Genomic DNA, 12,684 nt, shown 5'->3' with positions numbered 1-12,684 from the left:
ATATAATAGAGATTAAAGTTCATTCAAGTACATATTCCAAAATTTGTACATTAATTACCATTAGCAGCCAACCTGTAATAAAACAAGATGATCAAAATACCAGCTAAAAGTTCAAGTGAACTACTTTTCTAAGATTAATATATATACACTTCACAGGTTTCTGTTCATTGAAAAAGTATAGTGAGAAAAACATATTTGAGAAGAAAAGGCTCTCATTTAAAATGTTGTGTTTTCCTACCAGTTTTAGACAGCCCCTTAAACCCAACAGTCTTAAAAAATTCCAAATATTTTAGCTTTTTAACAACATTTAGTCTACTAATTATTAAAGTATAAACATTAGATTTTTTATGTTAATGTCGAAGAAACAAGCCAACATGAACTGAGACGACGTATGATGTTTAGATTCTAGCAAGAAAGATTAAGAACAAAATAATGTTTTTAAGAATAACTCTTTTATATATACTTAAAGAAAATAACTCAAAACTTTAAGCTTTTATAACTCCCAAGCTTAATTTTTCTTTTCCAAAAACTTTATGTCTTATGTCTTATGCAGACCTTAACACCTCTTTTTATATAAAACACTAAAACCAATTCCTATTAGGAATCACCCTATGTCTAGATAACTCCTAAACATATTTAACCCTTATCTCCTTAATCATAATTCGATTAGGAAATCTCTTGTAAACTTCAAGCTTATCCAACATTCTCCCCTCCCCCTCCATAAGCTTGAAATCATTCTTTCATACACCATGAACTCCAATATGATCCCTCATCTCTCTGAACTTGTTTTTGTCAAGATGTCAGCTCTCTGTGCAGTACTTGGAACATGTTCTACATCAACCTGCCCATTCTCAACACATTCCCGAATAAAATAATATTTTCGATGGATATGGTTACTCCGACCATGAAAGACAGGGTTATTAGTGAGGGAAATTGCAGACTTATTATCAACTCGAATGGTCACCCTCTTGCTATCAGTCCCAACTATCTCAGCAAAAAGATCTTGAAGCCAAATAGCCTGCTTAGATGCTTCCGTAGCAGCCATGAATTCTGCTTAGCAAGAGGATAGAGCAACAACTTGTTGTTTCTGAGAACACCAAGTGATTAGACACTCATTGAGATAGAAAACATGACCTGCAATACTTTTTCCATCATCTAAATCCACACCATGACTGCTATCACTATAACCTATCAAACCAGTTTTGCTTACTTGTCTAAAATGCAGACCAAATGAGAGTGTTCCTCGAAGATACCTTAGAACTTGTTTTAGTGCAACACCATGTGATTCCTTTTGCTCCACCAAGTATCTACTCAAAATTCCAACAGAGAAGGTAAGATCCGGTCGAGTATGGAGCAGGATGTATTGATCCGGCCGAGTACCTCAGACATCCAATAATTTTTCTAAATTTTTTTCCTTCAATACCCCTTTCATGTATTGAATTTGATAGTTCCAGACCAAACTCCATTGGTATGAGAACCGAGTTGCACTCACTCATGCCAGCCTCTTCCAAGATCTTTCTAGCATATCTCTCTTGCTTTAATAATATTCCACCTTTGTCTTGAAACACTTCAATACCAAGATAATAGGTAAGTTTTCTCAGATCACTCATTTCAAACTTTCCTGCCATACCTTTCTTAAAATCAAGTATCAGCTTTAGACTAGAGCCTCTGACTACCAAGTCGTCCACATAAACTGCTATAATTAGAAGATGTTCATGTTATCGTTTTCTATAAAGTGATGGTTCCTTGGAGCACTTCTCAAACTTTAAGTCCAAAATTTTTTTATTCAGCTTAGTGTTCCATGCCCGAGGCGCTTGCTTAAGTCCATAAAGCGCCTTGTGTAATTTGTAAACCTTCTCCTCTCTTCCTCTAGTTACGAAACCATCAGGCTGAGTAACATACACATCTTCTTTTACCTCCTCATGAAGGAACGCAGTTTTCACATCTAGATGATGTATTTCCCAACCATTGGAGGCTGCTAAAGCAATGATAAAATGAATCATCTCAAGACGAGCTACTACGGCAAATACTTCATCGACATCAATACCATGTCTCCGTACATACCCCTTAGCCACAAGCCTTGCTTTGTACTTGTTCACGCTGTTACCAGAATTGTGTTTCACTTTAAAAACCCATTTTAAGCCAATTGGCTTGCAACCAATAGGAAGATCATCTAAGCTCCATGTCTTGTTCTTTACTATCGAAGCTATCTCTTCTTCACATGCATCTCTCCAAACTTTTGACTTGCTTGCTTCACTAAAATCCCATGGTTCTTCATTGATAGTAAGCAACAAGTGTTCTCCATAGATCTCTGCTAACATCACATAATCCTTTAGATAACTTGGTTTTGTAGCCACCCTCTCTGATCTTCTTAACACTGATATTGGCTGAGCATGATGTTCATGTTGCTCTCCAACATGTTCCTCCGTATTATGCTCATCTTCATTTTGTTCCTCTGTATTTACTGCTTCATCACTAGATTCTTCTGCTATCTCATCAATAGTATCATTATTCTCTCTGTTTTCCTTTGTCTTTGCAATGACTTCACTTTCCCTGATTCCGTTATTTCCAAATTCTCTTAAACTAAGAGTGAACATTCCTGAATTCGTAGTAGCTTCTTCTGATTCCTTCCACTTCCAGCTTTTGCTCTCATCAAAAAAAACATCTCTGCTCACAACAATCTTTTGATTTGTCGGATTGAGAAGTCGATAAGCTTTGGAACCGGGTTTTGTTCCAAGATTTACTATCATTCTTGTCTATCATCAAATTTCCTGAGATTTGGAGCTTTCGTCTTAGCATAACAAACACAACCAAACACTCGCAGATGTTCTACATTCAGCTTCTTCTTTTTAAATGCTTAATAAGGTGTTTGATCTTCTAACACTCTCGTTCCTACTCTGTTTATAAGATAGGTTGAGTGTCTTACCGCCTCTACCTACAAATAGTTTGGCATGTTCATGTGTTTTAAGATACTACGAGTCATACCAAGTAGTGTTCTATTTCTTCTTTCCACCACTCCATTTTGTTGAGGCGTGTAGGGTGCAGTCAGATGCCTATTGATTCCCTCTTTCTCACAAAAAGCTGAAACTCTGCAGATAAGAACTCTCCTCCTCTACCTGTGCGAAAAGTCTTGATAGTGGTTCCAGTTTCTTGCTCAACCAAAGCTTTGAACACTTTAAACTTCTCGAATGCCTCACTTTTCTCTCTCGGAAGAACACACCACATATAACGAGAGTGATCATCGATTTGCATATAGACATATTTCTTTTGTGCAGCTGTAGATGGTGAGATAGGTCCACAGAGATCCCCATGAACGAGTTCAAGTGGTTGTGAGGCTCGATAGGAGATTGATTTTGAAACGCTTGCCTTGCTTGCTTGCCAAACAGAAACGAAGAACATGTTTCTTTATCCCTAGGAGAACTAGATATCCCAATCACTAGCTCTTTAGCCACCATCTTCTTAATGGTCTCAAAACCAATATGTCTGAGACGAGCATGCCATATATTGTTGAGTCGTTTGGAGCAGCAACCTGTAATTATTTTGTGTTTTCAACCTCCAAGCTTACCTATCTCTTGATCGGATTGCTCTCACCAACAAATTTTCATCTTGATTGTGTAAGGTTAGGAAGTCTTCCCTCATTCTCACATCACAACCAGATTCAGTAGCCTGACCAAGGCTGATGATATTGCTTTTAAGGTCTGGTATGTAATAGACTTCTGCTAGAACTTTTCTTCCTCCATCTTTAGTTACAAACAGTATCGAACCCTTACCTCTTATGTCGACACGTGAATCATCACCAAACCGTACCTTTCCTGTGATCGTTGTGTCAATCTTGCAAAACCAAGCTCTATTTCATGTCATATGATTGTTGGCACCATTATCCAGATAACAAACTTTATTTGAGCATGTCTCAAAGTGTGACCCGTCCCACGGACCCCACTAGCCCCCCGCTAGCTGCCCTAATGGACCGTCTGTGGACCTCGCTTGCCCCCCACTAGCCGCCTAAATGGACTCCAAGCTGGCCTTGCAGGGCATCGATCCTAACCCCTCACTGTGGATAACCAAATCCACCAGTAGGTTATTGGTGCGCCAGGCGTTCCTCGAACCCTGGTCCCCCCTTTAACAACCTTCCCACAAGACAAGCTGTCACCAATTGAGTTGTGGATTTGGATGTGAGTTTCTGTCCACGGTGAATGGTTAGGATCGATGCCTTGTAGGGCCAGCTTGGGGCCTATAGGGGCAAGCTAGTAGGGGGCTAATGGGGTCCACGGGACGGGTTGTCATACAGAGTCCTTCGGTTTCACATTCTTCTCATTAAGATACACCACCTCGTGCATCATAAGTGATTCAGCTTCATGAGTGTCTTCTTCTTCCTTATCTTTTTATTCCTGATATGCTCAAACTTAAACCCTAGAGCTACTCTCTCAAATTAAGAGATCATTGTAGTACTTAGCGGTCGAATTCCACAAGGACTCTAGATCACACAACACATTATAGAGTTTTGTTATTACGCTAAACAAGTTAATTTAAATTAAGAAAAGCAAAACAAAAAAATAAATAAAAGCTGTGCAAATTCAAGGGATTAAAAAGTTAGGTCTAGGGAATTTCTCAGGAAATTACAGAATATTAAATCAATAAATTAATAGGATTCAAGCAATTAAAAATCAGATATAGAACTTTATACTCTTTTGTAAAATAAATCAGTTCTCATTGCAAATATTCTCTAAATTTAAAACCAGAAAATCCAAATCCCTTTGTAAAATTCTAGGTTAAAAATTATCTTTAAAAACAGGTTTAGATTATTTACAAAATTACTAAATCAAATATTTTTGCAAGAAGTAATTTTGCTCATCAATGGTTTAATCAGAAAAATCAATTATATTCTCATATCAATTTATTTTCGTAGGTTATTAATTCTAGATGGTCAATCAAGGATTAATATGAAGAACAACCAAAGATAAAGATCACAAAAGATAATGAATCCTAAATAAACATATGTAATGAATCATAAAAACCCTGTGAAAAACCCTAAACCTAATAAGCAAACTACTCAGACATTATTGTAAGAACACAAATCAATAACTGAATAAATTGCATAAGAAAGAGAATAAAGACGTAAGGGAGTTATGAATCTTCTCTCAAGGAGTCTTGATTCTTCTCTCCAAAAGCTCTCTAAAATCTCGTAGGGTTTTCTCTCTCAAAAGTTGTAGGGAAAATAATGCTTAGGTCTAAACAATGACCTAAAAAACCTATTTATATTCCTTAAACACGTCCAGGGACTAATGATGCAAATTTGGAAAACTTTGGGGCAAATTTGTAAATCTTCCAAAACTTGGGTCTTCTTGTGTCGCCTTACTGGGGTGTCGACCGACACCAAGGGTGGTGTTTTACGAGTTGATTCAATTTGATTTCCTTCAGTTAAATGCTCCAAAATGTTCCAAATTGCCCCACTTTGCTTCATCCATGGCAAAATCCTAGAAACCCTGAAAAGACTCACAAAGAACCTAAAAACACCTAAAAGACTATAAATAAGACTTATATCATGGCTACAAACACCTAAAAAACATGATATATCAATTCTTGAAGCTTAATTAGCTTGACTAAACGATATGGACAATCTGAGGCATAATGTCCAAGCTTGTCACAACGATAACATGTGACTTTGGTTTTGTCCCTCTGTTGATAGCCATACTCCCTTTGTTGATATCCAAAATGACCACTGTTAAACCGGCCACACCCTCTACCGCAACCATGACCTAGACCTCTTCTCTACCTCTTTCATACGAGAATTCTTGTGGCTGAAAAGTTGAGTTACCAAACATGAGTTTATTTTGAGCCGTCTCCTGTGAGCTTTCCTCCTCACTTATACGCTCTTCATAAGTTTCAATCTGCCAACGATGTCTTCAAAAGTGGTTGTGTTGAGATCAAGAAATTGCTCAAGGGCTGCTATTAGCTGTATGTATCTTGCTCTTGGTAATCTTTTGAGAAATTTCTTGACAATCTTCAATAGTCGCACCTAAGGATGCTGATTTTGTAGAAATTTCAGAGAGTTTACCGAGAAAGTCATTGATGGTGTCGGTTTCTTTCATCTTCAACCTGTCAAACTCAGCCATCAATGTCTGCAGTCTCGCCTCTTTCACCTTGTCTGCACCAATATTCCTTGATTTGATAGCTTCCCAAACAGCTTTGGAGGTTTTTTGATCACCAACTTGTAGAATTAGTGATTATGGTATGGACTGAAACAGCAAAGCCCTCGCAAGATCATTCTTCTCTGCATCATCTGATCATGGATCAATTGTCTCCCAAACCTTGTTTACTCGCAGTGTTACAATCATTCGCATGGACCAAACAGTGTAGTTGGCACTATTTAGCATCAGACATTGTATTGCCAAAGAACCTCCTTCCTTCGGCTTGTTGGTGGTTGTGGCCAATTCACTCATGGTTGTATAACCTGAAAGCTCTGCTACCAAATTTAGATTCTAGCAAGAAAGATTAAGAACAAAAGAATGTTTTAAAGAATAACTCTCTTATATATGCTTAAAGATAATAATTCAAAACTTTAAGCTCTTACAAACTCTCAAGCTTAATCTTTCTTTCTCAAAAACTCTTCTTATGCAGACCTTAACACCTCCTTTTATATAAAACACCAAAACCAATTCCTACGAGGAATCACCCTATATTTAGATAACTCTTAAACATATTAACCCTTATCTCCTTAAGCATAACTCGATTAGGAAATCTCTTATAAACTTTAAGTTTATCCAACATGTTGATGCTCTTCTAGAAAAGGAAGTGATAAGAACATGTGTGCATGACGTACTGTTCATCGCTTGTAATCGAAAACTCATTTTTTACTTAATTTATCGAGTGTATATTGTAATTGCATATTGTAGTGCTATACAAATTGAATATAGAGACTAAAAGTGAAGAAAAAAACAAGAAGAACGGGAAACAAAAAAACAAGTAAAAAGTATCCAAATTTGAGAGGGAAATCGGGTTCACAATCATATGTATTTTTATCTCTATAACAATATACGATATAACGTCTGGAAGGTACAAAACTATAAACGATTCGTTTTCACTAATTTACAATCACTGACACACTCTATGGCGATGATGATACAATAACAACACGAATACAAACCAATAGATTATAAATACAATGTTTTATCAGTTATAAATTAATAACTACATATATATATATATATATATATTAACATAAATATAAGCATTTGATTTTAAAATTCAGAACATCTAATTTAACTATTGAAGAAGCATTATATATTCTATGTATGTCGACGAAACGAGCCAACATGACATGAAGCTATATAATATAATGTTTATAAAGTGAATTTCTAGAAGAAGAAACGAGCCAACATGACATGAAGCTATATAATGTTTTATAAAGTGAACTTCTAGAAGAAGAAGTAATTGTATATACGTATCTACAAAATATCATAAAGTTATAGGTATAGATAATAGATGTAGTGCAAAAAAAAAAGTAGAAGGGAAAAGGACATATGTATAGAAACAAATGAGAAAAAGAAAGACGAACGGCGAGACATTGCCTAGAGCGACATTGTCACAACATGAGGTTGGCTTTCATGCGTTTCGTGGGGGCGAAACGATATACTTTCGTATGGTTTATGTTCCATCTCAATCGCACTATACATATATAGTGTTCCTTTTTGTATAAAAGTCAGATAAAATTTCAAACACACAATGGGAAGAATTATTTTTACTACTTTAAAGGCCATAATCAAATCTCATAATTCCCTATATATATATAAACATATATTTTTTTTTATGATTAAATATATTTATTATATTAGTGGTGATGCATATTTGATTTTATATATTTTTTATACCTTAACATATTATTTTCTAGTGGTGATATAATACGAAAGGATTCCGAAGAGGATATTGAATCCCCTATCTTTTATCTTCTTCCATTTTGTATATATTATTATATTTCTAGAGTATTTGTTTCTAGAAGAAATTTAGAGAACCTATGGTCTTTGCTTCCGTGAGAAAGTGATTCCTAACACCTGTCTTGCCCAAATCTTGCGTGATTCTTTTCCTTTCTTCGTATAATTTTGACGTTTAAGATGGCCATTAATATGGGGGAAATTAAACAATTTGACAAAATTACTGATGATATTTTTATATAAGGCTAGCTACAAGCATTATTAATATAGGAGAAATTACACAATCTGTCAGTTTTGAGTTTTAATAATGCATGGATTATCACTTTTTCTAGCGTTGCACAAATTGTCATAGTTGCTTTCTAGTGTTGGATATGCCATTTAATTAGATTTCACTGATTTGAAATAAATGTATTTATATTAAAAATGAATGTAAAATTACAAAATATTCATTTGTATATACATAATGTTGATATATGGTGTAAGTAAATGTTGGACTACACCGATGTATAATGGTTTTTGCTATTCTCATCATCCATCAATGTGTCTCCAACTTAATACAATGTGCAAGTTATTGATAATCGATAACTAATTTTGTAAACTAAAATTAACGAGTTGCAAAGTATCATAGGTGTGATATCAAAAATGTGTTATCGTATATTAAATTTTCTTACGTGTGACTTGTAATTAGAATACAATTGTTTAGGCCAAAAGAAATAACTTGTAAATTGTTTCTTTTTTTTTTTTTTTTTTTNAGCAAACTCACTTGTAACTTGATATGAAAACAATAAACTAAGTAATGTGTTTCTTAAACATCAAAGATGACACTGTTCTTTGCCGAATGATTGTTTTTTTTTTTTTTTTTTAACTTTCTTCTATCTCACTAATTTAAATCCGTTAGCTGATTGTTTGACACATACTTTTGTGGTAAATTATAAATATTGTTCTTTTGTTTATAATTATGGTTTCCTCACTTTAACGCGTGTCGTTGAAAAAACAAAAAACAATCTTTTGATTAAATTTGTCCAAAAAAAAAGAAATAAAAAAATCTTTTTATAAATAAAAAAATGTTATTTAATGCACCAACTCTATTGTCATGCTATTTTGATAATAACCAAATAATTAATCAAATATCACATCCATATATATATATCTAGTATGTTTCCGGACCAAACAGATCGTGAGCATCAAAGAAAACAACACATAATGGCAGTTTCAACACATCATCACGTGGTTCTCTTCCCTTACATGTCAAAAGGCCACACCATCCCCCTCCTCCAGTTCGGTCGTCTCCTCCTCAGTCACTGCGGCAAAGAACCAACCATCTCCGTCACCGTCACCGTCTTCACCACTCCCAAGAACCAACCATTCGTCTCAGAGTTCCTCTCCAAAACACCGGAGATCAAAGTCATCTCTCTCCCTTTCCCGGGAAACATCACCGGAATCCCTCCCGGCGTCGAGAGCACGGACAAGCTCCCTTCCATGTCACTCTACGTGCCCTTCACACGCGCCACGAAGCTTCTCCAACCATTCGTTGAAGAAACACTCAAGAATCTTCCCCAAGTTTCATTTATGGTCTCAGATGGATTCCTCTGGTGGACATCAGAATCTGCAGCTAAGTTCAAGATTCCTAGGTTGCTCTTCTACGGCATTAACTCTTACGCCTCCGCTGTCTGCATGTCTGTTTTCAAACACAAACTCTTTACCGAACCGGATACTAAATCTGATATCGAACCGGTGGCTGTACCGGACTTTCCATGGATCCAGGTCAAAAAGTGTGATTTGAACATTGGTACTACCACCGTTCCGGGTCCAGCGCTCGAACTATTTACGGACCAAATCATGTCGACCAGTACAAGCCATGGGTTTTTAGTAAATAGCTTCTACGAGCTTGAGTCAAAATTCGTTGACTACACCAACTCTAATAGAAAAAAGTCGTGGTGTGTTGGTCCACTGTGTTTGACAGATCCTCCTAATAAACGAGTGAGTACTAAACCGGTTTGGATCCGTTGGTTGGATCGGAAGCTAGAGGAAGGGCGTCCGGTTTTGTACGTGGCGTTTGGAACGCAGGCAGAGTTATCGAACAAGCAGCTTATGGAACTAGCTTTAGGCTTGGAAGATTCAAAGGTACGTACTCTAAGTCTCTAACCAACCGTCCAACCCAATGAAATGGTTATAAAAGTTAGATGTCTGTTTATCGATATATTTACAAGTTTCTGATTGAACGGTTCAAAGAGTTTTAATAAACCTAAGTTCGTGACCTTAAATAAACTTAGGGTGTAAATCAACAAGTTGGCTTAAAGTATACTCCCTCCGTTTTTTATTAATTGTCGTTCTAGAGTTAAAATTTTGTGTCATAATACTTGTCGTTTTAGATTTCCAATGCAAATGTTTTATAAATACTCTAATTTTATCCAACTGTTTTAATGTTTTAACCAAACAAAAAATTATAAAATATATTTAAAAGAATTAAAACAATAAAATTAATGATTTTCTTAATCTGTGTGAAACAACGTTAAACGACAACTAATAAAAAATAGACAGAGTAGTTTATAAATGCAGATGTCGAATCAAAAAAAATTATTTTATGATGTGTTTGAATTATAATGGAAAATTCTTGTAAATAACCAAAAAAGAGGGCGTCAAATCATAGCTAAAAATTAAATAAACAATGAATAATCTATGCCATGAACCATGTGTAATAGTTACAACAGAAATTTGTATATTCATCTTATATACTATTAAAATAGACATACCCAGCTTTCGTCGACCTAAATTCCATGACTTTAGTCTAGGATGCGACACTTAACGAGTTACGCATTAATTGTAATGTATGGTTATTAATGCATGTCGAGTAAAATAAAAGTATTTTGTATCATTGACGTGTTTGATTCTTTAGGTGAACTTTCTGTGGGTCACGAGAAAAGACGTGGAAGAGATTCTTGGAGAAGGATTCAAAAATAGGATAAGAGAGAGTGGGATGATAGTGAGAGATTGGGTAGACCAGTGGGAGATATTGTCACATGAAAGTGTCAATGGATTTTTGAGCCATTGTGGATGGAACTCAGCGCAAGAGAGCATATGCGTTGGGGTCCCGTTGCTGGCTTGGCCGATGATGGCCGAGCAACCACTCAACGCGAAGATGGTTGTGGAGGAGATAAAGGTCGGGGTAAGAGTTGAAACCGAAGATGGAAGTCTAGAAGGATTCGTGACAAGAGAGGAAATAACTCAAAAGGTATTACAAATAAATAAATAAAATTATTGAGTTTATATATAGATATGTTCACGGTTATATAGACTTTTTTTTTTTTAAATGTCTCTTTTTATTTCACAGATTAAAGAACTAATGGAAGGAGAAACGGGAAAAATCGCAAGAAAGAATGTAAAAGAATATTCAAAAATGGCACAAGCAGCATTGGTCGAAGGGACTGGTTCGTCTTGGAAGAACTTAGATTTGATCCTTCAAGAGTTATGTAAGAGTAGAGAGTCGAACGGTACTAATGAATAATGAATAGATTAATGATTAATGATTAATGATTTGAAGACTGGATATCTAAGCCGGCTTTAGACTTGTTCGTATACTAATATACTGTAAAACCAAATATATATTATGTGTAAGTCTTGCTTTGGTTGAAAAGATTATCGGTGATGGCTATAATATATTGACTTTCATTTGATGATTTTGATGATGATTAACTTAACCGATTAAGCTTAAGTGCTAAACTAGTCTCATGCCATTATGGGCATAACTTCAAAATGAATATCGATTGTAACCAACGTGCATGTGGTACCGGGCAGAAACAATTTTTGGACGGCCCTAACAGTAAAAGATTGTGAAAAGATTATAATAGTTTTTGGTTTTCAATTTTTTTTCAAACAATTTGTTTTGATTTTTTCAATATTAGTTATTTCACAAAAATGATAATAGAAAGGTATATATTAAAAAATGATATAATTATGTCAAAGATAAAAACAAAATTTCAAAATAATTTGTTTGGACCCTTTCAATCATTTTTTAGGGTGCTCAATTGGTGGACCACTTTCTCTATAACGTATTAAATTATGAGATTCACGTTCAAAACCAATTGGTGTATGAACCCAGATTTCTTATATACTAGTTAGAATACTTGTCCAACTTTCCATGTATGATATTGTTATCTCTAATACGCCTTATTGAGATGATGACGTACTCTTCTAATCATAGATCTCTTATTTTCGGCCAGTGAATTTATCTGGGTCAAACGGATCATGGATAGGTTTGAACAATATGTAGATCGGACTTTTATTTCATATTAGATTATGGGTTTCCAATTCAAAACCAATTGGTAATTAGTAGATCGTCCATCTCACTTATAAAATGTCAAAATTCTTGTCCAAATTTAGATGTGAGATAATTTCGTATACGTCCCACTGAGATTACAACTCTTCTAGCCATTAAATTCAACTTCCATTACAGAATTATCGATTTTGTTTCACCACTAATAGTTACTACACTGACTACACACTTGGTAATTATCATTTTTAATTTTGAGTTATATTGCGCAGATTATCAGTTTTAGAAGCTTTTAAGAAGCGTTTGCAGAATTAGTCATGTTTGGTTGCCAAACTAATTACGGCGAGCTCTGATTCTTGCATGCAAAACAGGTGCGCAAATAAGACTTGTGACATAGACAACTAGTTATATAATGCACTAAATCTAGACGCTTGCGATCCAAACACATATATAGTAGTACGACACAAAAAAAAAAAAAAAAAAAAA

The 12,684-nt window shown here is 35.2% G+C and overlaps 1 protein-coding gene across 1 annotated transcript; it reads left to right on the top strand.

The window, feature by feature from the left end:
- Positions 9,090-11,419, top strand: LOC104791749 (UDP-glycosyltransferase 90A1-like; the record flags this gene model as incomplete). Its single annotated transcript, XM_010517718.2, is given in 3 exon segments — positions 9,090-10,052; positions 10,825-11,160; positions 11,260-11,419. Coding segments are annotated over 3 exon segments (1,417 nt in total), but the record flags the coding sequence as incomplete, so codon positions are not given.

This window comes from Camelina sativa, chromosome 1 (assembly GCF_000633955.1).
Source record: "Camelina sativa cultivar DH55 chromosome 1, Cs, whole genome shotgun sequence".
Lineage (NCBI taxonomy): Eukaryota > Viridiplantae > Streptophyta > Magnoliopsida > Brassicales > Brassicaceae > Camelina > Camelina sativa.
The sequence above is the reverse complement of the archived record's forward strand: the minus strand, read 5'-3'. Positions and strand labels throughout refer to the sequence as shown.